The sequence below is a fragment of the Vombatus ursinus genome, unplaced genomic scaffold (genome assembly GCF_900497805.2).
Source record: "Vombatus ursinus unplaced genomic scaffold, bare-nosed wombat genome assembly UNPS02014773.1, whole genome shotgun sequence".
NCBI lineage: Eukaryota > Metazoa > Chordata > Mammalia > Diprotodontia > Vombatidae > Vombatus > Vombatus ursinus.
Window position 1 is genome coordinate 33,955,176 of NW_020954551.1, and position 25,451 is coordinate 33,980,626.

General features: G+C 43.5%; 1 protein-coding gene across 1 annotated transcript; it reads left to right on the forward strand.

Moving 5' to 3' along the window:
• Positions 1-13,589: 13,589 nt before the first annotated feature.
• Positions 13,590-22,437, forward strand: BRK1 (BRICK1, SCAR/WAVE actin nucleating complex subunit). The gene is made up of 3 exons (XM_027864117.1): positions 13,590-13,735; positions 21,532-21,614; positions 21,761-22,437. Exons 1-3 carry the CDS (start codon positions 13,618-13,620, stop codon positions 21,785-21,787), a joined length of 228 nt encoding a protein of 75 aa, XP_027719918.1. The 5' UTR covers positions 13,590-13,617; the 3' UTR covers positions 21,788-22,437.
• Positions 22,438-25,451: the final 3,014 nt, after the last annotated feature.

Below are 25,451 nucleotides of genomic sequence, written 5' to 3' on the forward strand. Positions count from 1 at the left end.
GGACGACGGTGGTATTTCGAGTGCCTGGAGCTCCCCGGGTGGGTGTAGAGATAGATCCGCCTCCTAGCGGGACAGAAAGGAATTGTCTCTGGCTTAGCCCGGGGGTGGTGGAGGAAAGGGGCCCTCGCCCGGGGTGGGGACAAGAAGGTGAGACTGGCCAGAGCGGGTGCTGGGCGGGATGGGGAGCTCACCTGCTGGGCTCCGAGGGTCGCACGCTCCCAAGTGGCGGCCGCTGTTCCCGGGGCCGCATCTTTCCTCTGCCGGGCGCCTGGCAACGGCCTTTGTGACCCAGGCCCCGCGGGAAGAGCCCGCGGCCGGGAGGGGGCAGGGGGCGTGGGAGGCCGGGAGGCTTCCGCGAGGAGGGCTACTCCGGAGGGCTTTCTCCTTCGCTGGCCCCTAGATCTCGACCCTTTCGGAACGCCTAGGTCTCTGTATTGAACTTGACTTTCTCCTGGGCCATTCATTCTCCCTGCCCGAGGCGGGATTATTAAGAACACATTTTCTCCTCTTTACAAGCTCGCTGACACGTCGGATCCTGCCTTTTTTTTTTTTTTTTTCCCCCCCTATTCGGGGCTTCATCCAGCTTCTCGAATCACTTGTAGCTTGAATGGAGCCAGAGCGACAGGGTACAGCATGTGCATAGGCATCAGGGCTGCAAGGGGCCTTGAGAGATCATTAATCCTACTCTCTTATCTTCTGAGACCCAGAGAAGGGAAGTCACTTGTTCAAGGTCACACAGTAAGTAGGAGGCATTGCTTCTGAAGGGGCAGAGGACACGGGTTCAGATCCTGCTTCAGACACTCCTCCTGTGACCCTGCTCAAGTCACTTACACTCCTTCAGCCCAAGTGTCTTCATCTGTTAAAAAGAAAAAAGAGAAAGAACTTAAGGGGTTGGATTAGGATGACCTCCCAGGTCCCTTCTAGATCTGGGATCCTACTGAGTAAGGAAGGAATCCGAAGGTTAAAGGGAATACCAGTTAGAGTACCAGGCTATAGCAATGACAGTGAGTTGCGGTGAGAAGCAATAGGGTTAGTGTGGTGCTGAAGGCAGGGGATAGATAGGTGTGGTTATAATAATTATAATCCACATTAGCATGGGCTTTCCCTGTGATGTTTCAGTAAAGCTCTTGGAATCAAAAGACCTGATCCTTTGAAAGTCAAAGTCTCAAAGTCATTGTCCTCTGAAAACTAAGGACAAACAACAGTCATCCTAGAGAGTTATCCACAATACTGAAGTTAAGTGATTTGTTTGCCCAGTGTCCCACAGGCAATAAGTCAGAACAGAATTGGAACTCAGGTCTTCCTGGTTCTGAGGCCAGCTTTCTATCACTACTAGATAATGCAAGTATTATCCTATTTTGCAGATGAAGGGGGAAAAGCTCAGAGAGTTGATGTGCCCAGCCCGTGTTCACCCAACTAGTAAGTAGGATTTGAACATAGGTCCTCTGTTCCCAGGTCCAGTGTGTTTTCCAGGATTGCCTGAAGTTTGGAAATGTGGGGATTGTCCCAAAAGACCTATAAACTATTTCAAAGTTGAAGAGAGAGAGGAGCAAAGGTGGGTATTTAGTTGATGTTCGTGAATTATTACCAAAATAAAGACTTTGTCCAGCAAAGTGGTAGGTGGTTTCACCTTAATGAAAAGAAGAAAATTACCTCCTTATTATAAAAAAAAAAAAATCAGTCTTTGCAGGACAATTGTGTATTAATTAAAGTACTTGAAGTAAGAGTGTAAGCATTCTATTAATAGGTTCACAGATTTAGAACCAGAAGGAACTTTAGAAGTCATGTAGTGCAACCCCCTCATTTTTACAAAAGAGGAAACTGAGACCTGGAAATGAGAAGCGTCTTGCCAAAGGTCAGGCAGGTAGTAAGTAGCAGAGCCAGGATCTGAACCCACTCTGGAGCTAACTCTCTTTCCCCCTATACTACGCTCCCTCTTAATTCGGGAATTTTTATTAAGCACCTACTATGTGCTAGGCACTGGGCATGGAAAAGTGAAATCTCTCCCTGATGGAGTTTAAAGTCTCTGAAGCCATATTAGTCACTTGGATGACGTGGTGGTATATATGATATGTGTTCCCTCCTATCAGGCATCAAGTGATGATGATGATGATAGCCAACATTTATATAGTCAAGTTGGCAAAGAGCTTTACAAATATTATCTCATCTTATCTTCATAATAATCTTATCAAATATAGGTACTCGCATTTTACAGATGAGAAAACTGAAGTAGAAGTTAAGTGACTTGCCTAGGGTCACACAGCTAATAACTTGGATGAGGCTGGATTTTAACTCATATCTTCCTAGCTTCAAGTCAAATGTTCAATCTGCTAGAGCCACTGCCACTGAACCAGTATGAACCATCAATGTGGTGTAGTGGAAAGAGTGTTGGATTTGAAGCTAAGAAACTGGAAGCTCAATCCCCAATTCTGACACCAGCTCTCAGAACTTTAGGTCTCTCATGTCTAAAATGAGAGTATAACCTGTGGCTCACAGGACCCCTTCACTTAAGGTCCTCCTATTCTGGACTTATTTGGAGTCCAGATTCATTCTGGGGGATGGCCTGATCCCAAAGAGAGGGGGATAGGGCTTCTCATCCTCTTTGGCTTGTAATGCCCCCACCCAAAGTTGTGACAAAATCTAATTCATTTCACAAGCATTTATTAAGTACTTACTGCCAGATCATCACGCCAAACACTGGGGATGTGAATAAAAAGCAAAAACAGGCCCTGCCCTCAAGGAGCTTATATTCTAATGGGGAGACAAGAAGTGTATAAAGGAGTACACACGTGATACATACAGACTAGAGGGAAGAGAGGAAGGCACTAATCGTGAGGGAGGGGAAAAGGTGGTCCAGAAGAAGTGGCATTTGATCTGAGTCTTGAAGGAAGCCAAGGATCCTCAGAAGTGAAGGGGGGTGAGGGATGGCATTCTAGGGACGGGGAACAGCACAGAAATGGGAACTGGAGGGTCAAGCAGGCTGTGTATGACTGGACCAAAGACTGTGCAGAGGAGAGTAAAGTATAAGACTAGAAAGATCAGAAGGGATCAGGTTGTTGAAGTGCTTTAAAAGCCAAACAAAGGAATTTATATTTGATCCTAGAGATAATAAGGAACAATCACTGGAGGCTGAGTCCTGGGGGAGGGGGTGATATTGCCAGATTCACACTTTAGGGAAAAATGCATTGGTGTTGTATGGAGGATAGATTGATTTTAATGAGAAAATTGAGGCTAGGTGGCTATCCCAATAGTCCAGGTGAGGGGTGATGAAGGCCTGAACTAGAGTGGTGGCCGTATGAGTGGAGAAAAGGGAAGTATGAGGAGAAAGCTGGTGTACACAGATACATGATGAATTCAGCCTGAAGCCATATGAGAAATGGATGGTTGGCATGGATGAGAAAAAGTTAGGTGTAACTTTTCCTAGGTTAGAAGTTAGTAGGTGGTGAGGAAAGAACATGATCCTTCTACCTGGTAGCCAGCAGCACATGCTAAGGCCAGATAGTTCTTTGGGGCTAAAGGTGTGTCCCGCCATGTCGGCAATGGAAGCTCCCAACCTTCTCTTTGAAGGGTCATCTCTTTGGTATCTTGGCCTTGAAGGTTCTTTCTGGTTGTGGTGCCTGAGTATCGCCATCTTGTTTTTATGAATGACTTGTATAATGGGATCTGGACTGCTAAAGTCATCCTGCAACTTAAAAAGAAGTCATACATGCACCAAGAGAGAGATGGGGTCTACACAGCAAGGGGAAGGTGACCACAGTGGTTGAAGGAAATCAAGCAGAGGGAAGGAGGTGGTGATCTGAGGAGATGCTACCCCTCACTCAGGCTCCTGAAGGGCATTCGTAGGCTAGAAAGTGTCCAGAGAAGGGTAAGCAAGATTCCGAAGACCTGGCTGTGAGGGCTGGTTGAAGGAACTGGAGATCTTCAGCCTGGAGAAGAGAGATTCTAGAGACACATAGTAGCTGCCTTTAAGTAATCGAAGTCTCTCACGTGGAAGAAGGATTAGAAGTGTTTGGCCTGACCTGAGAGGGCAGAAGGAGGAGCCAGGAATAAAGTTACAAAGAAGCAATTTTAGCGTAGGTGTAAAAGAAGACGTCCTTTCATTCAACATTTGTTCCTTCCTTCATTCATTTGTTCTCAAGTGCTTACTATGTTCCAGGCACGGTATTTGGTGCAGATACAAAGAAAAATGAAACAGTAGCTACAGTCAAGAAACTGACTTTCTACTGGGAGGGAAACAACCTGTGCATATGTGGATAAACACAAAAAATAAGTACAAAGTAATCCCAGAAAAGGGAGGCAGGCACTTAGGATAATACTGATAGTGGCAGCTAGGTGGCACAGTGGATAGAGTACAGGCCTTGGATTCAGGAGGACCTGAGTTCAAATCCAGCATCAGACACATAACACTTAGTAGCTGTGTGACTCTGGGCAAGTCACTTAACCCCATTGCCTAGCTGAAAAAAAAAATCCTGATACAGGAGCTGATTCTTGAGGGGAGTGCTGAAGGAAGTTAGGGATTCTAAGGGTTATAGATAAGGATAATAGCTTCAAGGGCATGGGAGAGTCAAGTGAAAATCTTTTGCAGTAGGGGCAGCTAGGTGGCGCAGTGGATAGAGCACCCACCCTGAAGTCAGGATAGACCTGAGTTCAAATCCAGCCTCAGACCAAACACTTGACACTTACTAGTTGTGTGACACTGGGCAAGTCACTTAACCCCAACTGCCTAAGCAAAAACAAAAAAAGAGAGAGAGAGAGAGAAAATCTTTTAAAGGAAGGGAGAGACTTGGGTGTGTTTTCCTAACAATGAGAACCACCTCAAAGAAGTAGTGACTTCTGTCTCCTTTGGGAAGGAGCAGGCAGAGGATGAATGACATTTTGGGAGTACATTGGAGAAGGGATTTTCATTGATGTATGGGCTGGACTTGGAATGGCCACTGAGGTCTCTTCTAGTGCTGAAAGTCTGTGATTCTGAAGCTGGAGTGTGATGAGATAGGAGCAATTGAGAAAGCTTGGAGGGAAGGAAGCTCCAGGGAAAGGAGATTATTTATTTCTTTGTTTTTCTGTTGGACTCTTGTTAATAAATCACCTGTGGTCTGCACCATTAGAAGGTGCACCTACATTGATAAAATCATAGAGCTTTTAAAATGTTGAAATAATCCATTCAAGGGGCAGCTAGGTGGCACAGTGGATAGAGCACCAGCCCTGGAGTCAGGAGAACTAGAGCTTAATTCCAGCCTCAGACACTTACTAGCTGTGTGACCCTAGGAAAATCATGTAACCTGGATTGCCTCCAAAAAAAAATCTATTCATTTATTTTTGTAATTAGAAAACAAACAGAAAGCAGAGCCCTTAGACCTGTATGAGACAAATTTCAGTGTTTCCTATGAGTGAGGCATTACAGCTAGATTCCAATTAGTGTGAATAATAAATTCCCTGAAGGGGTCATATTATTTTAATCCAGGCTGCATATTTCTACTGAGCTAGAACCAATAATCTCTGAGATTCCTTTCCATTTATTCTACATATATCTTGTATTTACATTTTTTTTGGTATGGTGTTGACCTCTTTAGAATATAAGCTCCTTGAAGGGAAGGATTGTTTTGCCTTTTTTTTAAACCTCCAGAGCTTAGCCCAATGTCTAATGCATAGTATATACTTAATAAAATGCTTGTTATTGCCTGAGAGGATTGTTGGAAGCCTATAACCTAGCTGTGGCGTTAACTCAAAAGAGCATAGTGAGGAATAAACAAAGGAATGAACATTGAATTTCACTGTCATGAACTCCAGCTAAGGATAGAGTCTGATTACCAAGTCTTGGTAAGACCAAACCAAACCAAAACAACAATCAAAACAAAAGAAAAAAGAAGATAGAGGACCTCCGGAATAAGCCAGCTACTCAGTACCAATTGGTAAAAGGACTAGGTAATCTACCAGGCTACGAAAGGGCTATGCAGGCTACCCAGTGACTGAAAACAGTCTCAGTTATGTACTTGGGTGCAGAACAGTTCTTTAGTGGAAAACAAGTAGGGATATGGAAGAAAGAGAATAAATATGAGGGAGTAAAGAGTCAAAAGTCAGCATTAATAATAATAGCCAGTTGGGGCAGCTAGGTGGTGCAGTGAATAGAGAACCAGCCCTGGAATCAGGAGGACCTGAGTTCAAATTTGGCCTCAGACACTTGACACTCACTAGCTGTGTGACCCTGGGCAAGTCACTTAACCCCAGTTGCCTCACCAAAAAAAAAAAACCAGCCAGCATTTATATTTATATACTGCTTTAAGGTTTGTAAAGCTATATATGTGTGTGTGTGTGTGTGTATGTATATATGTATGTATGTGTATGTATGTATATAATTACAATTAATCCTCCCAACAACTCTGAGACACAGGTACTATTATTGTTCCCATTTTACAGATGATGAAACTAAGGCCTAAGGCCACACAATAAGTGTCTGAGGCTGACCCTGAAGGGAGAATTGAAAGGGGAAAAAAAGAGAACTAAAATCTAAGGGGTGCTTTAAATTGCCTCTTAGACAATTGGGGAATGACTGAACAAATTGTGGTATATGAATATAATGGAATATAATTGCACCATAAGAAGTTATAGAAGATGATTTCAGAAAATCCTGAGTAGGTTGAACTGATAGAGAGCGAAGTGAGCAGAATCAAGAAAACAATTTATTCAAGGACAGCAACTTTGTAACGAAAAAACAACTATTGAAGACTTAAGAACTCTGATCAATGCAATAACCAACCATGTCTCTCAGCAGAAGACCTTTTATGGAGCGTGCTGCCCACCTCCTAGCAGAGAGGTGATGGATCCAAGCAACAGAAAGGGATATCCATTGTTGGACAAGGTCACTGTGTAAATTCATTTTGCAGTTGACTTGTTATACTTTTATATACTTTTTTAATTACAGATGGTTTTTTTTCTTTCAGTTTAATGGGAGGAAGGGGAACGGAGGAAGTAGCAATAGCGATAGCAAAAAAAAAAGGCTATTTTTAAAATTCACAGAAAAGAGCAAAGGGAAGAAAGCAGAAGGAAGAACCAACAAGCAGGGCAGTTTAAAAAGTAACATATAGAATTCATTTTATATATGTACATACCTGCATACTTATATATACACATATATATTTAAAGTAAGTGCTATGAAATGGAGATTCACAGTTTTATGTAGAATCTTTGTGCTCTATTTTGTGCATGGAAATGCCTTTTTTTCAGTGTTTAAGTTCAGAATTTAAAATTTTTTTAATGAAAAATGAAAAGTAGGGCAGGAGATTATAAAATAAATGGATATTTATTTAAAAGCACATGATAAATGCTTTAGAAAAGTATAGAACAAGGTACTACCTGAAGTCTGAGGGTGGGACAATCATTATTTAGAGGAGAAATCAGGGAAAGCTTCACAGAAATGGTAGCATTTGAGCTGGGCTTTAAAAGGTGTCATCTCCTTGAAAGCAAGCAACTATTGACTGTGACACCTCATTGTGACATGGAGGTGACTTTGTCATTCTCTCCCATTTTTAATAACATAGTTTGTTTTTATATCACCTTTCCCCTCTCTCCTCCCATATAGAGAGCTATCCTTTTTTAACAAATAATTTAAAGGAGAGCCAAAAAGAAGTTTAGCAACTTTTTTTTTTTCAGTAAAGTCCAGCAACTGGACATCAACTGAGTACAACAGTAAATACAGTATTTCACATCCAAGATTCCTTACCTCTACAAAGAAGGGAGGGAGGTGCCTGCTCATATTTTTTTCTTCTGGATCAACTTTGGACCTTGACTTTTTGAAGGCTTTGCCAGTAGAGGACACATCCTGGCAGGCAATGCCAAACTGGACAAGCTTCAAGTATGGACCCAGTGATGCACTCTCTTCCTCTGTCTGAGGACCAGGCCAGCTAATTTTGAAGAGACCCATCACCAGATTGGATTTTTCACCAATAACTCATGAAGACTATTAAGTTACAGAGAAGGAGTTGTGGGCTGAGTCAGTAGAAATACAGGTCTTTTAAAAGTACTTCAATAATAATAATAATAATAATTGACATTTATATAGTGCTTTGAGTTTGGCAAAGTGCTTTACTTGTCTCATTTGGGCCTCATAATAGCTCCAGGTATGATAGTTCCTTCCACATCAAGGAGGTTAGGTGTGCAGTGTTCCATGATCTGGAAAATCTGATAAAATTTTTTGGCCCTCCCTTCATATCAGAGAAGAAATCTGAATTATTATGGTACTAAAAGATAAAACATGCTGATATTATATAATACTGTACATATGTTTGTATGCATTTCTGAGTTTTTCTGTGTCATCTGTTGGCCTTAACATGTTGTCTACAGCTTCCACAAAACTCCACAAAATTCCTATTTAATTTCTGTGCTGAACTACAATATATTGAAACCACAATGAGGAAGTCTCGATGAAAAAGGGATAACTCTAGAATTGTCATTTTATAGATGAGGAAACTGGGGGCTCAGAGAGCAGAACTGACTTTTGTTGTAAATAGTATTTTATTTTTTCCAATTACATGTAAAGATAGTTTTCAATTTTATAAGATTTTGAGTTCCAGATTTTTCTCCCTGCTTTCCTCCCCACCTAAGATGGCAAGCAATCTGATATAGGTTATACATGTGCAATCATGGAAACGTATTTCCACATTAGTCATGTTGTGAAAGAAAAAAAAAGAACAAGGGGCAGCTAGGTGGCACAGTGGATAGAGCACCAGCCCTGGAGTCAAGAGGACCTGAGTTCAAATGTGGCCTTAGACACTTAACACTAACTGTGTGACCCTAGACACGTCACCTAAAAGCCAAAAAAAAAAAAAAAAAAAAAAAAAGGAAAGGCCACACATCAAAAAAAAACCCCAGAATTTAAAATGTGAAAATAATATGCTTTGTTCTATATTCTGACTCCATAGTTCTTTCTCTGGATGTGGATAGCATTTTTATCATGAGTCTTTTGGAATTGTCTTGGATCATTGTATTGCTGAGAAGAGCTAAGTCTACCATAGTTGATCATAGAACAGTGTTACTGTTACTGTGTACAATGTTCTCCTGGTTCTGCTCACTTCACTATGCATCGGTTCATATAAATCTTACCAGGTTTTCCTGAAATCAGTAGTAGCATATGAGGTGGTATTCACACCCAACAGTTCTTAACAAAGCCAGCAGTCTATCCACAACACCATGCTATAAAATTTTAACACCATGCTCTAGGATTTAAGGATGAGTAAGAATTCAGGCAATGAGGGATGGGGGAGAGGATGGAGGATATTCCAGGAACATTGTGAACAAAATTGTGGACATCATTTTTGGGCACAGAGAGAAGTTCATATAGCAAGGTATGTGAGCCTTCATCACTGAATGGGCGCTGCCTCAGTTAAACCGATTAGATTAATAAGTCACTATCTCCCACTGCATCCAGGGCCATCTCCAGTCCTCCTGATCTAAATCTGGCCACTGGCCCGGATGGCTCCAGAGGAGAGAATGAGGCTGGTGACTTTACACGGCCCTCCCTCATTTAAATCCAATTCATTTGCATGTCATGGCATCACCTCCCTGATGTCATGGTGCTCTTTGAGAATGAAGGACAAATGACATCCTGGACATCCAACCTGTGAAGCCTTATCTCATGCTATTGTCATCCAGTTCTCCATCCTTCTGTCACACTGGACCAGCTGTTACCTGATCCTACACTGCCCTCTTCCAGCTCTCTGGCATATTTCTGTTCCTTCAAAGCTCAGCTCAGGTTTCACCTCACTCAGAAACTCTGCCCTGATTCCCTTGGCTGAAGGTATCCACTCACTCTCCTCCAATTTTCAGGTGTCACATTATCTGGTTCTTTTTTCACTGTCATTTTAGTAGAATATAAGGTCAGTGAAGGCAGTGACAGTATTTTGGTTTATCTCAGTATCCCCAGCACCCAACATAGTGCCTTACACATTAGATATGATAGGGACAGGGGATTCATAGGAATAAGGAATTCCTGGGTAAGGAAACTTTTACTGCTACAGATCCATACCTTCTCTGAAATTTAAGGTGTTAGGAAGAGGTGTCAAACACCATCAGTACCCACAGCACTCTCCAGTTTAGGCTGAACCAGATTAAAGTGCGACTGGGAAATACTGAACTAAATAAAAATACAATAGAACATAGATAATGTCAATATGTAGTTTTCTGAGTCAATAGGAGGCCCACAGGGATCCTTATGGTTTAATGGCCACTATTTCTATTTGAGTTTGATACTGTGGGTCAAAGTTTCCTAAGGCACTGAGAGATTAAGCAACTTGACCAGGGTCACCCAGCCAGCTGGGACTTGAACCCAGGGCTTGCTCTATCCCCCAAGCTATGCTGTTAACCTGTAGCAGGCACTTCATGAAAGTGCGTCAAATTGAATGAAGGAACTGAGACTGAGACAAAGTGATTTGGTCCAAGTCCCCAGGCTGGTAAGTCACAGAGCCAGATCTCCAACTGAACTCTCCTGAAGCCAAATCCACTGCCATTCTGATTCTGCCATTTTGCTTGCAGTATCCATAAGCTTCCAGGACCAAACAGGGCAGCACAGATATGGCATCAGAACCCAGCACTGTCACCAGCAAAGTCCATACTGGTGGCAGGGAAGGAAGGGAACAAGGATTTCCTAAGCACTCATTATGTGTCAGGAACTATGCTAAATGCTTTACAAATGTTCCATCGTTATTTGATCTTCACAACCACCTCTGTTGTTATGATCCCCATTTTACAATTGAGGAAACTGAGGCAGACAAAGGTTAAGTGACTTGTCCAGGGTCACACAGCTAGTATATGAGACCAAATTTGAACTCAGGTCTTCCTGACTTCAGGCCCAGCCTTCTATCCTGTACTAGTTAGCTGTCAAGGAAAAGATATAAAATTCAGCATGGCATTCTTGGAACAGGAGGGATATATTTTATGTATTGTGTGTACTCCTCAGCTTTGCATGACTGAGGCAACTCGTTCCCTCAACTTACCCTTGTAACAGCTTTGGAGAAACTAATTAAGAAAGGTATTTAGCAAGGAGACTGGCAGTCCCAGAACAAAATGAAAGATTTTTCTAATATAGGCAGTGCACATTTTTGGCCAGTTTGAATTCTACAGCTCTGCTCATTTGACATTGCCTAAAAAAGACAGAAAAGAGCACAGAAGCTCTGGCTCTATCACTGACAAGTTATGTGAACTTGGGTAGGTCCTTTCCCTTGGGGCCCCATCTGTAGATGGAGAGGAAGCTGGGTTAGATGACCTCTAATGTCTCTTCCTGTTCTAAATCTTCGATTTGGGGTAACTTCTTCCTCATGGAGTAGTGGAGATGAATGGTGTGCTTCGTGTATCCCTAAACCAGCCAACTTCAGGATTATTCCCCTCCCCCTAAATTGCCAACTCTTGTTACTAGGCAACTCGTTACTAAATTCAGAACAACTGATGTTTCAAAACCTGTTTCTGACACTTAAAATGATTTGTGGCCAAGTTATTCATCTATAAAATGGGAATATGACTCCCTCTGCCTCCCTTTTAGGTTCTAGTGAGGATCAAATTATGTGGAGTCCTTTCAAGTCAATGCCACTTGATGATCAGTTGAAGGAACTGGCCTTTTTTTAGCCTAGCGAATATTCAAAAGGGAATATGACAGCTGTCTTCAAACATTAGAAGGGCTGTCATTTAGAAAAGAGATCGGCTCCTTTGAGTTGGCCAGAGGGCAGAACTGGAAGCAGTGGGTAGAAGATGCCTGGAGGCAGATTTAGCTTGTGCTATGGAAAAATGCCATAGGATCAGAAACTTAAGTTTGGAAGGGACCTTGAAAGCCATGTAGTACAGCCTCCTGAATTTTACAAAAGAGGAAAGACCCAGACAGTCACAGATGTGAGGTCGCCTTCTTGACTCAAACACCAGACCCCTTCCACTTCCTAATAACTGGAATGGTCCCATAGTGGAACTGCCTGCCTGAAAAGGCAGTCATCTTCTTCCTGAAGTCTTTAAGCAAAGGCTGAATGACCATCTGTCTTGTATGTTGGGGAGGGATTTCTTATTCTGGCATTGACTGAACCAGATGGCCTCTGGAAATCCTTCCAGTTCTGAGATTCCAGGAGGTAAGGTCAGCATTTTGTAAATCATAGGCTTGAGGTCATTGTGATATAGATTTAGGGTTGGAATGGACCTTGGAAGGGCTCCTAGAGGTCATCTAATCCAACCCCCCCCCTTATTTAAAACTGTTATTGATATCTTTTGTTTCTACATCACCTAGTTTCCCTGGCAATCCCTCCTCCCACCTCCTAGAGATCCATCTCCTGTGACAATGGATTTTTTTCAAAATTTTTCCCTAATTACATGTAAATTTTTTTTAACATTAATCTTTCAAAACTTTGAGATCCAAGTTCTCTCCCTCCCTCCCTTACCTCCCCCCCACTGAGAAGGCAAGCAATTTGATACTGGTTATGCATGTGCAGTCACAAAATCTACTTCCATGATGAGTCATGTTGTGAAATAAAAGTCCCCAAAAAACAAGGAAAATAAAGTAAAAAAAGTATGCTTCATCTGCATTCAGAGCCCATCAGTTCTTTCTCTGTAGGTTGACAGCATTTTTCATTATGAATGCTTCAGAATCCTGCGACAACGAATTTTATAGAGAGAAAAGCTTCAGCAAACCACCCTGGAAAAACCCTGCCACCTTATGCTGAGTTCGACACTCACAGTGGCCTGCCCGGGCAAAGAAAGGACACAAGCCAAAAACTCCTATCACATATAATCGTTTCCTAATTATCCTGTATGGAGCTTGCTTTGATGACATGGGCTTACATGTCTCCCCCTTTAGACTGTGAGCACCTTGAGGACAGGGAGCCTCTTTTTGTACTCTCAGCACTTGGCACAGTGCCTGGCACACAGCAGGCGCTTAATAAATGTTGCTTGGTTGATAAAATGTCAGCTACAGTTATTATTGTTTATGAATAGGTAGCAGGTCCTCTTCTCCTCTCCCAAGTAGTGACACGACTCTTGAATGGCACTTTGGGGGAACGAAACTGAGATGTCCCGGGTATGGGGAACTTCCCTTCCTCCTCCACTGATGCTGATCAGCACCCGCCCTGGATTTGAGTGCGAGAGCTGCTTGGTGCACAGAGAGGTTAGGTGACTTGCCCAAGATCACACTGCCAGGATGTGGCAGAGGCACCTTGAACCTAGGGCTCCGACACTCAAACCACTGCACCACCCTGCCGCTTTCGAAGGGCACTTTAAAAGTTAGCTCAAGGGCTAGCTGCTCAAGGGCCGGCTCTTCTCCAGCCCTTTCAACAGACGCTTCTTCTTGACCGACGTTCAGACTGAGACCTTAGAAACCAAGGTGGCTTGGTCGGGCTGGCGCACGCGCGCTCCCCCTAACGGCCTTCAATAGCGGAGCGGCGCCTCCCCCACATCCTCTCACAACTACATTGGGCTCAAGGCGCACGCGCGACCCTCCCCCCTCCGAGGTTCTTCGCAGAGTCAGGCAGGGGCGGTCATTCGAAGTGCGCACGCGCATTGCTGCCGGTTCCTCCGTCTTCCGGGAGCCGGCGGGGCGGGAGCCTAAAGCGCGCTTCCGGCGTGGGCGGCGCAGGCGCGCTGTGTCGGGCGGGGGCCATGGCGGGGCAGGAGGATCCGGTGCAGCGGGAGATCCACCAGGACTGGGCGAACCGCGAGTACATCGAGCTCATCACCAGCAGCATCAAGAAGATCGCGGACTTCCTTAATTCCTTCGGTGAGTGCCTGGGAGGAGTCGGTGAAGGCGGCTGCTCCCCTGTTCCCCCCAACCTGAGCTCCCCCCCCAGCCACACCCCGCCCTCGCGCCGGGCCTCCCCCCGTGACCCCGACTCCACACTCCCCCACCCCCACCAATGGGTGAGGGGCGCCCTTTGCTAGCTGGGCCGGTAGGAGACTCCCTTCCCCCCCTTCTCGAGCGCTTCCGGGGGGAAGGTAGCCCCGAGGCTTCCCCAGGCCGGGAAGCGGGGAGGTCGTTGGTCAGGTAGGGAGACCCGGAGTAAAGACGTTGCCCCTGCCCCCCGGGAGCGCCCGCTCGAAAGGAGGCGGCGGCCCTGGCTACGGGATGGGGGCGCGGAAGTAGAAGGTCCTCCGAGGGGAAAGGCCTCCCCAGGGGTGGCTGGAAGGAGGTCGAGAGCTGGGGTGAGGAGGGAGACCGACGAGGGAGGAAACTGGGGCTCAGAGAACCAGGACGTGAATGAATGAGGGCGTTTATTAAGCGCTTACTGTGTGCAAAGCCAGGGGGTCACAAGGAGAAAAGTAAGACGGCCCCTGCCGTCAAGGAGCTCACCTTCTAAAGGGGGAGACAGCACATCCTTGAGGTTTCAGCTGCAGGTCAGATGGTGCTTAGGGTACAGCAGCAAAGCAGATGGTAATGTCTTTTCTTTCATGTCATTTCCTTTGAAACTAAGTAAGTCTTCAGATTCCATATCAGAGCTCTTCTCCAGATGAAATGCTCCTAGTCACCAAGTCTTCTGTTTTCAACCAATTCTCTGGCTCCATGTATTTCTTCAACAAGTATTTATTGAGTGCTGTTAGGGGCTGGGCACAGTGGGAGGCCTGGGCGTTTTGGGGGGAATATACAAAGGTGCATAAGACCCTGCCTACAGAAAGCTTGTAATCTTGTAGGAGAGATGAGAAATGTAACTGCCTGCCTTCAGTGATAGTTAAGTGATATAAGTGGAATACAGCTTGCCAGAAGAGGGGACTCTTACAGGAGAAATTGTAGCTATAGAATAGAATAGGGGTTAGACTTCAACAATTCAGTTCACCTTATGACTTCCTCTGTGCAAGAAGCTGTGCCAGATTCTGGAGATACAAAGAGGAAAGCCCTACAGACCTTGCTCTAAAGGAGTTTAACATTCTATTGGGAAGATCCAACATAGGTACAAGATAGTTTGATGAAGGAGAACCAAGGTCGGCTTCACTGAGGAAGAGTCCTCTAAGCTAAACCTGAAAGGAACATAAAGTTTCTGAGAGTTAGAGATGAGGAAGAAGACTTTGTGGTCATGAGAGTAGGATTGTGTAAATTACATGAAGTCTGAAAATAAAAGGAAGAATTTGGGGAGCAGCCAGTCGCCCCATATATGGCGTACATGGAAGGGTGGGTAATGTGAACTAAGTCTAGAAAGATGGGTTGGATCCAGCTTATATAGATCTTATATGCCAGGCTGAGGGATTGATTGATATTTGATCCTAAAGATAACATCAGATCCATGCCTTAAGATTATTTGGGCAGCTTATGTGATTGGAAGTCAGATTGAATGGAAACAGAAAGACCAATTATAGATGCTCAAGGTGACAGGTGAGAAGGGCGTGAGCTAGGATAGTGGCCATGTGAATGGAGAAAGCACTAATTGGAACTGCAGTGGGGATAGAATTGACAGAACTTGACAGGATATGGGGTATAAGGTAGTGGAATGATTGATTTTAAAGCTAAGTGAGGGCCTGAGCTGCATATATCTTAAGCAGAAAGAACTGCTGAAGACACAGAAACAGGGAAGGTTGAAGGAGGAACAGTTTTAGTGGGTACGTTATAAGATAATGAATTCTGCTGAATTATTATATAATTGAACATGTTGAACATATTCAATTGGTCTTGCCAAAAGAATTCCCTGGTAGTGTCAGTTGATATGTGGAATTGTGGAGTTGAAGAGAAAGATGAGGACTGGATATATAGATTTATCAAATGAGCAGAGGTAATTGAATTCATGGGAGCCAGTGAGATCACCAAGGGAGAAAGTGCAGAAAGATAAGAATAGGAACACCTACTTTGGGAGAAGTGGGAAGTGAATTGCTGATTCATCTAGTTTGAGGAGTAGTCAGAGAGGTAGGAAAAATAATGTCACTGAATCTGCATCCGAGGGAGGGGTGATTTTCCAGGTAGAGGGATTGAGTAGTTGGTTAGCAATGTCAAAAAATGCAAAAAAGATGAAGAATGAAGATCGAAAAAAGGCCCTGAGATTTAGCATCTAGGAGATCCTTTCTTGGTGGCCTTGTAGAAAACAGTTTCCATTGACTGGTGAGGCAGATTTCAAGGAGTTGAGGAATGAGTGGGTGGTGAGGTAGTGGAGGTGGTATAGGATTCTTTGTGGGAATTTGGCAGAGGAAGCCCTTAGGGATATAAGATAGTAGCTTGAGAACATAGCAGGATCAAATGGAGGATTTTTAAGGATGATGGAGACTTGGAAATGGTCGTACACAGCAGGGAAGAAGAGACTGAAGATGAGCAAGAGAATAATTGATAGGGCAGCCTCCTGGAAGAAATAGGAGGGGATCTGACTGGGGGCACTTTTTCCTCAGTGACTGGAGCTGAAGGAGGAGAAGCCTGAGGAAGATATAGAGAGGTTTTGAATTGAGTAGGGAAGATGAGGGTGCTCACAACCAGTGATCTCTGTTTTCTCAGTTAAGGTAGGAGGCAAGGCCATTAACTGAGAGATGGAATGGGGGGGTGTATGTATCTGACTTGAAGAAGGTTTGGAATATACCTTGTGGAGTGTATGTGAGAGTCACTCAGAAGAATAAAAGGATTGCCATGTAGCTGTGAGGGTCTGATTAAGATTAGATAACATGAATTTGTAGTGGAGTCAGTCAACGAACTTGCATGTTTTCCTCCACTGGCATTCAGCTCCCAGAGAAGGAGCAGAAAAGGCAGGTGGATGGTGCAGGGATGAGTGTTCGCAGGGCCTGAATAGCAGGTGGATAAAGGGAACAGTGCATAGCTGAACTAGTTACGTACAAGGTCAAGACTGTGAAGGGAGGAAAATGAGGCCAGACAGGAGTGATGGAATTGGAGAACAGCAAGGGATTGCGTGCCTGGGGAAATGAATAATTGGTTTAGGAGAAGAGAAGCAGGTCAAGAGATTACGATCAGAGAAGGGAACATCAAAATTCAAAATCAGGAAGTGGGAACAGGTATAGGCACAATATCAATATTAGGTCTATATCCCCAGAGAGATCAGAGAACAGGACCCATATGTGCAAAAGTATTTTTAGCAGATCTTTTCATTGTGACAAAGAATTGGAAACTGAAGAGGTGCCCCATCAGTTGGGGAATAGCCTAACAAATTATGGTATGTGAATGTGATAGAATACTATTGTACTTTCAGAAGTGATTGGGGGGGGGGGGGGGGCAGCTAGATGGCACAGTGGATATAGCACCGGCCCTGAAGTCAGGAGGACCTGAGTTCAAATCTGGCCTCAGACTAAACACTTGACACTTACTAGCTGTGTGACCCTGGGCAAGTCACTTAACCCCAATTGCCTAAAAAAAAGAGGTGATCAAGGGGATGTTTTCAGAGAAATCTAGAAGACTTCTATGAACTAATCAAGAGGGAAGCAAGCAGTACCAAGAGAGCTGCTTATACAGTAATGGCGATATTGTAAAGACAATTTTGAAAGAGCAACACAAAGACCAACTCCAATTCCAGAGGCCTTGTGATAGACTATCTGCTCGCCTTCAGATAGGGAAATGATCGATACGGGGTGGATTAATGCGTGGGGGGGGGGGGTGGCCAGCGTGATAGTTTATTTTGCTTGATTCTATATGCTTGTAATGAGTTTTGTTTTCCTTGCTTTCTCATGGCAGGAAAGGTGGGGAGAAGAGAATTTGGAGCTGAAAAATAAAATAAAATTGAATTAAAAAAACACTTTTAAATGATAGTAAACTCTTAGGATAAACATCCTGGAGAATGGCTAAGATGGAAGGAAAATTTAGGTCATGGCTTGAAGAGGGCCAGGTGTACTAGGTGATATTAATATGGGTATTGAAAACAATTGCACTAACCTCATAGGGTTGTTGTGGTGATCAAATGAGATGATATTTGTAAAAATGCCTAGTACAGAGTAGGTGCTATATAAATGCTTATTCCTTCTCTCTCAACTCCTCCCCCCCCACCTCCCACCCAAGTGCAGTTTGTCCGTCTGACCTCGGTATGGCTTAATGTCCTCAGTTCCTTTACTTAGGAGAAGGGTGAGGAATGGAGGGTAAAAACAGTTCTGGTTACTCAAAACCACCTCATCTGGAAGCCTTCCATGATCTCCCTGTCAGCCCTCACATAATAATTTCTAGAGAATGAATCATAGGCCTAGAGGCAGAAGTAACTTGAGAGGCCATTTAGTTCAACCCCCACATTTTACAGATGAGGAAATTGAGGTCCAGAGAAGTTAAATGACTTGCCCAAAGTCACACAGATAGTAAGTAGCTGAGACTAGACTTGAAGCCAAGGTCTTTGACTCTTAGCATATAATACTTTTGGTAGCTATCTCTGTTCTTGACCTATCTCTATTAGGCTACTTCAGGGCAGGATCTTGTCTTAGCTAAACTTTGTATCTGTCCCACATAAGAGGTATTTAAATGTTTGTTGATCGATTGATACCACGTTGGAAAGAAGGGAGAATTGTCAGTGTTGTAGATAGCTAGATGGCTGGCACTGGAGATGGTGCCAGGTTGGGAAGGATGCCTTTCATGTGTCCTGAGAAATCCAGAAATGGATGTGCTATATAGAGCACTGGTAGAGATCCCTGTACCAGAAGTCAAAAACTTGGGGTCCTTCTAATCCTACATTGGCCACTAAGTAGTTGTTAGGACCTAAGGCATGCTAAACATGCCCTTTTTGGGCCTTAGTTTCCTTATATGTAAAATGAAGGGTTTGGACTAAACAGTTGAAAGGGGTTCCTTCTTGCTGTACTATTCCATGAGTCTTTGAATTGGACAAAATTATAAACACTCCTATCCAGTAGAGCTGGGTTTAAATCAACTCGGAAAGTTGAAGACTTTGTGACTTTCAGTGTTAGTTCCTGACATCTTGGCCTTCCCGAGTCACTGGGAGAACTGAGATTCAACAATTTGATTCAACAATTTCTTAACTTAAAGGCAGAAGACCTTCCATGCTGTCCATTGGGAGGTCAGGGAGAGTGAGAGGATCATTGACTTTGTCTTAAATCTGAATATAGTAGCTAATGATATTGGAATTGAAAGATCAGAAGAACCCAACCCTTCGGATATTTAATTCTTTTTTGTTAACAAGGGGACGTAGAAGATTGTTTCTTTTAAGTTATGGTGTACACACATTATTGTGTTTCTAAGCAAGAGATTAAGCTGTGTGATAGTAGAGCCTTTCATACAAATCATGAGGCCCTCTTTCTGAAATTTAATAATAACCTGACACTGCTTTTTACCAGCCTTGTCTTGAAAATTAGGATCAGATGTGGTGACATTATTTCTGCACTGATGAGCCCTCAAATCACAGCCATTTTACTCTTAGTTGAAGTGGCATATCATACTTGCTGAACTGAGAACTGAAGAGTCTTATGTCCAAGCATATCTTAAAGAAAAATGTGGGCTTTTATAGTTTGGACTTAGGATTTACAATAGAAACACGGAACCATGTGTATCAGTAATTGTGTAATATATTTTCTTTGACTTTTTTTCCTTCATACTGAAAGTGTTCTTGCTGGACTTGTGAACTAAATGAATTTAACCGTAAGAGTGGGTTTTGTTCTAATCCTTAGCCATCAGAAGTGGCATGACGCTGGGCCTAGTCTGTGTGCTTGCAGCTTGATGAAATGTGTGTTTTGTGATTGGGTGTGACAGATGGTACAGGGAAGCAATAGGAGGCCTCATTACCTTGAGAAGATGGCTGTGTGATGCGTTGACAATTGAGGGGAATCACTGTCCTCTCCAGAGGGAGGCTGTTGGGGCCACTTGCTTTTGAAATAGAAACCAATTTTTCAGCCTAATTCTTGGCTTTCTGAGCTGCACTCCTTCTGTGATAGGTAAAAGAATGTGAATAAATGTTTGAGGCTAGGAGTAGGGCAGTAATTTCTGCACAGTTCCTGCTTTTGAAATAGATTTTGGGGACCATTGAACTGCCAGGTAATATGGCAGTTTTGAGATTTACAAAATGCTTTCCTCAGAGCAATCTTTGTGAGGTAGAGAAACTGAGGCTCGGAAAGGTTAGATGACTTGACCGAAGTCATGTAGCTTAGTAAGTGTTGGGGATCTGAACTCAGGTGTCAATACCAGATCCAACACTTTTTCTACTGTACCCCATGAGAAAAGTTTCTAAAGATCCAAGTACAGAGGGATCTAAATGCTCTTCACCATCCTGGTACCCCTTTGGACACATTGTAGGTTAACAGGGTCCTTTCTAAAATGTGCCCTGAGCCAACCATGGTGCTCCAGGTAGGGTCTGACCAGAGTGGACTAGAGCTCTCTTGTCCTATATACTGTGCCACTTCTAACACTGCCTGAGATGGCATTAGCATGTTGGGCTTCAGTACCATGATGTTATCTCCTGTTGAGCTTGCTGTGTTTCCTTTCCAATCCAAAGATCATTTTCCTAGACAGAAATTTACAAAGCAAAATAAGTAGAGTACTTATGTCTCCTTTTGGTCATCTGTTATTATTGTCCCATGCACCTTAGCTGTAGCTATAATATCCTTTCTTTCAAGATTCTCCAACTTTTGTATTTGTCCTCCATTACCTCCCCTTGCTTCTTTTTATTTTTAAAAATGTTCTGTTGATAGCTTTTGCATCATCTTCATTTCAAATTGGTATCTCTCTCCCACCTAAAGAGCCATTCCATGTTACAAGAAGAAGGAAGACAAGATCTACATCCATTTCTGCAGACACCTTCCTTTTTTTCCTTCTCCATTCTGTTTCTTTTTGTAATTTCAGAATATTAATTTTGAGAGCTTCCTATCCCTCCCATGCTGACTTTCTCATGACCTAAGTTTTATAGGGAGCCTGCCTCTTGTTTTGTAATAAGGCTTTTTGAAGTCTGTCATTCCGAAATTCAGAGCTTGACCTGTAGGTCAAGCTATATCTTTGTTTTTTCTTTCCTTATGAATTCCAAGGTGGAGTGGCTATTTTCCCCAGAGGTTCTACTTTAGTATCTAGCAGTCCTATCACGTGCTAATTGAAGTAAACTGAAAGAATACATTGGGGCCTGAAGGATGGAGGAAGAGAAGGGGGGCTTATGTGAAGGTAGAAAGAACACAGTTGAAGCATCTGGAGATTCAGATTCTCACCTCAGCTCTGCCACTAACTGGAACTATAACTATTAGAATTTTGGCTGACTCATTTCATCTTTCTGAGCCTCAGTTTCCTCAAAGGTAGAATAAGGGAGATAGAGAAAATGATCTGAGGTGCTTCTTGTTGATTTCTTTCATGAACATTTATTAGCGTTGTTCTTCAGATGACTGCATCCTAAGAATTATTTGAGGTTTGTTGTCATGAGTTTTAAAAATATGCCATACCTTCCCCTACATTGTCTCCTCTCTTGAATGCCCATTAACTCTCTTGTCTTCTGCCATCTTGGGTAGGAACTTCAGTTGCCCCAGACTTGGTGGGGACACTGAACCTTGTAGCTACAATTTTAAGATCTCTCTACCCCTAGGCTTTGCTTTAAAAGTGTTCTATCTGAGGTCTCAGTTCCTCTTCCTGGGTCAGGGGTATGGTTTGCGTCTGTGTGTTGTGATGTTGACTTTGAGCCTTCCATATCCTTTTACTAGATATGTCCTGTCGTTCAAGGCTTGCAACACTAAATGAGAAACTGACAGCCCTGGAACGGAGAATCGAGTACATTGAAGCACGGGTGAGCATAACCAGGGAGCTACCTTATCTTGAGGTGGGACAGAGATCCCCAAGGGAAGAGCTTGGTTGGGAGTTCTCGATGAAGGGACTAGATATACACCTTCTCTAATCGTTATAAACTGAGTTGTGTCCATTTTCCTTTGACAGGTAACAAAGGGCGAGACCCTTACCTAGACCAGTGCAATATACCTGCTGGACAGTCGCCTTGGAGAACACAAGCCTGTGTGGGAGAGGCGCCAGCAGACTCCAGCTCCTTCCTGACTCCTTACAGAGTGCCAGGGCTTGTTCTTGCTTTTCTGTTTTGAAAATGTGGCCTTTGGGCTCTACCATTTGCATCTGTGGGTGTGTGGAGTGGGGGAGAAGTCCAGGGGGAACTCTCGGAAAAACAACATCGGGCATTTTACTTAAATGACTTTTTTTACATGGAGATATTTTGTCAAAGTGGTTGAAAAGCTGGAAGTTTGGGACCCTCCTAAGATGCCCTTATCAACCTCTTCTTCAGTCCCTGCCCCGCCGCAGCTTCCCAGGTGTGAGATGGCTGAGCAACATTTCCATCAGACCCACATTGTCGTTTCCAGGAGGGCTCTGTGTTCACTGCCGATCCTTAGTGGGGGTGCTGTTGGTTTGTCCAGGCTGATGCCCTCCACTGGGGTGCGTTGGCTGCCATAGAATGTTGTTACTAATCTGCCAGGTTTTCTGTCCTCTCAGGGGAGATGGGGCTGGGCTCTCACATGGCTGGAGGGGCCATTTTCAGAGTCTGTTTCTTTTTTGTCATGTGAGGTGTCTCTACCTGTCATGTTTTCCCAATAAACTTCTCAGCTGTATCAGATTGATGTGATTGAGGTGGGGGGAGGAACAGATGAAGATGAAAGTAGCCCCTTGGCCTGCCCCCCCCCCCCCCATTCGGGAACACTTGGTTTTCTCGGAGGCAGGCCTTTGTGTGCGTTGTTTCCATTTATCTCCAAGCCATGGCCAGCACTTGGACAGCTGCCTGAATGGTTCATCCATGGTACGATGGAAAGAGCTCAGAATTGGAAGTCTGAGGAACTGGGTTCAAATTCCATTTCTGCCATTTTCTCCCAACTGACCTTTGGCCAGTTGTCTCAGGGCCTCTCAGTTTCCCAATTTTTAAAATGTAAGGGTTGAATTAGATATGACACCTAAGGTCCTTTCCAAATTTCAGTGGTCATATGACCCAGGAAATGATGTCAGAATGTAACAGATCTCCATTTTCTGAAGAAAGACCATCCTTTGCTCTAAGACCACTGCCAAAATTCTTGTGGGATATTTTTATTAAATTTGGAAATAAGTATAGTTCAACGTAGACACAACTCAATTTACTATTTTAAATGTTCTATTTTATTGTTGTTGCTGTTGTTACCAAAGTGGCAGCATGACCTCAAAGCCAGAAAGACCTGGGTTTCCATCCTACCTCTGACACGTATTAGCCATGTGACCTTGAGCAAGTACTGAACTGTCCTCTTTGTAAAACGAATTTCCTCATTTGGGAATTTTCTGGACCAGGGAAATCATGGGTCCAAGCCCCTCTTCCTAAATATTGTTTAGTAATAGTAGTTGCTGTTTGAACGTTACTAGAAGTGTCTTAAAAAGCACTTTACAATCATTTTGACTTATTATTCCTGCCTCCTGTGTCTTTGGGGATTAGGATGAAAGTGTCTCTGGTGCCCCTAGCTCTGTATTACCCAACCTGAAGCCAGTTTTAGGGGCTAATCAGTAGCAGTGAACTGGTCTATCTAGCTGGGCAAGTACTTTCCATATGCATGACTGCCTATTTTAATTTCCTGTTGCCAGTGTTTTATTCATAAACACATATAAGATTTTAAATTTGTTTCCAGGGAGCCATGAAGTGGCCTAATATATTCTGCTGCTAATAATAACTCCTTGACTATAAGCAAAGCAACCAATAGCACCTGGTCTGTTTTTTCTGGATATAATATTTTCACGTGACACTCTAGGGTGTGTCAGTCTGCTTATTTCCCTAAGGTTCCACTCATTTTCCCTAGAATTTTTCAAAGTAAAATGTTCTGTCTGGGCCACCATTTATTCCTATGTGTATCTATCTTCCTCTCTAGAGTAAGGGCTTTTTGGGGCAAGGAGCTGCTTTGAATTTGTGTCCCCATGGCTTAGCTTGGTGTTTGGCACAGAGTAAGTACGCTTCATAAATGCCTTTTCTTTCATGCAAGTGACTCAGGGCATAACTTGGTATTATGGCTGTCCCTACCTTCATTTTTCAGGCATGTAGGTGGTGAAGTGGATAGAAAGCCGGCCCTGGAGTCAGGAGGACCTGAGTTCAACTCTGGCCTCAGGCATATACTATCTATGTGACCCTAGGCAAGGCACTTAACCTTGTTTGCCTCAGTTTCCTCATCTGTAAAAAGTGATCTGGAGAAGGAAATGGCAAACCACTTCATTATCTTTGCCAAAAAAACCTCGAATGGGGTCATGAAGAATTAGGACAAGACTAAAATGGCTCAACAACAACAAACTTTTTTCAAGAAGGTTTAGGAGTTTCCCCTTAATAGGCCTTTGCATTTTTCATTTCCACCATTGTTTCACTTGTTGGCAGCCCTAGCCATAGGGCTCTTTGAAGGTCTCATTGCAGAGTTGAATTCCCTTGAAGTATGTCTTTTAAATTGTGTTTCCAAAAGACTTGTCTCTGCAGTGTGCACTCTTAGATTCAAGCCAGCTCTCCCTGGCCTGGAGGTTTTAGAATAAAGCCTGGCAACTTTTGAAAGACCCAGCTTGATCAGGGTCAAAGATAGGCCTTCTTACTTGTAAGTCACATGTGGGTGTTATGTGCTAAATTAATTTTCCTTCCAAAGTGCTAGTTTTTTTTTCATCTTTTTTTTTTAGAAGAACAGCTTTTCTATCAACAAGTGATAATAATTTACTTGGGCTTTTTACTGAGTCTTATTCCTATGAAAAGTGGCAAATGAATACAAAGTGCAAAAAAATATTTCCTGGCCACCTACTATACTAGGAACCTTCAGAGCATACTTTTCACTGCCTTACCCTTGGATGAATGCTCTGTTCTTCAGGAGGTTTGGAACAGGGAGTTTCTTTACCCGAATAGTTTTTAAATCCCGTTTGTAGATGAAAGGAGTCTTTAGCCTGCTCTGTTTTTCAAATCTCTGACTTGAGCCAGACTCTGCAGGGATGGAGAGAAATAGAATGTAAGGACTGTCAACCTCCAGAGTTTGGACTAAGAAAGACAAATGGAATTAGGTTGTTTTTGTGTGTATTTCTCTGAAAGTGGGCAGAGCATGGATGGGGAGCTGCAGTCAAAAGCTGAGCTCTCTTTGGGGTTAGGCTGCATAGTTTATGTACCCAACAGGGGCTGATGTCACTTTATCATTTCACCTCTTGACAGAGAAAATACCTCTTTACACGACCACCCCCAGTTTTGGGCTATCTAGACAAAATAATCTGTCTCCTCCCGAGCTGGAGTAGAACACAATGAGCTTCCCTACTTTAAATTCCTTGGGAGCTTGTTTGGGGGGGGGGAGAACTGATCTAAATAAAGAGAGTCGATGCAATCTCATCAGTAATGTCTTTCTGAAGAAAAAAACTAAACTTAAATTCAGGGCTTTGGAAGAAGGGGATGGGAAGCTCTGAACTGCCCCAAGATACTGGTTATGAATAATCAGTTTGTGATAGTACTTTGGAGGGATTTCTGGGTTCAGCAAGTGAACACTGCAAGGATCTCAGGTATGTCAAGCTCGAGGGATGCTTGGTCTGCCTCCCGATTGATTCTGATTCCCAGGTCAGTTCGGCCTCCTTAATCATAAGGAAGCTCAAGCAGATCTAAGTGGTTAGT

Coding starts and splice junctions, on each gene's coding strand:
- BRK1 (XM_027864117.1), top strand. CDS start 13,618: ATGGCGGGGCAGGAGGATCCGGTGCAGCGGGAGATCCACCAGGACTGG. Junction 13,736..21,531: donor GGACTTCCTTAATTCCTTCG/GTGAGTGCCTGG, acceptor TCCTTTTACTAG/ATATGTCCTGTCGTTCAAGG. Junction 21,615..21,760: donor TCGAGTACATTGAAGCACGG/GTGAGCATAACC, acceptor TTCCTTTGACAG/GTAACAAAGGGCGAGACCCT.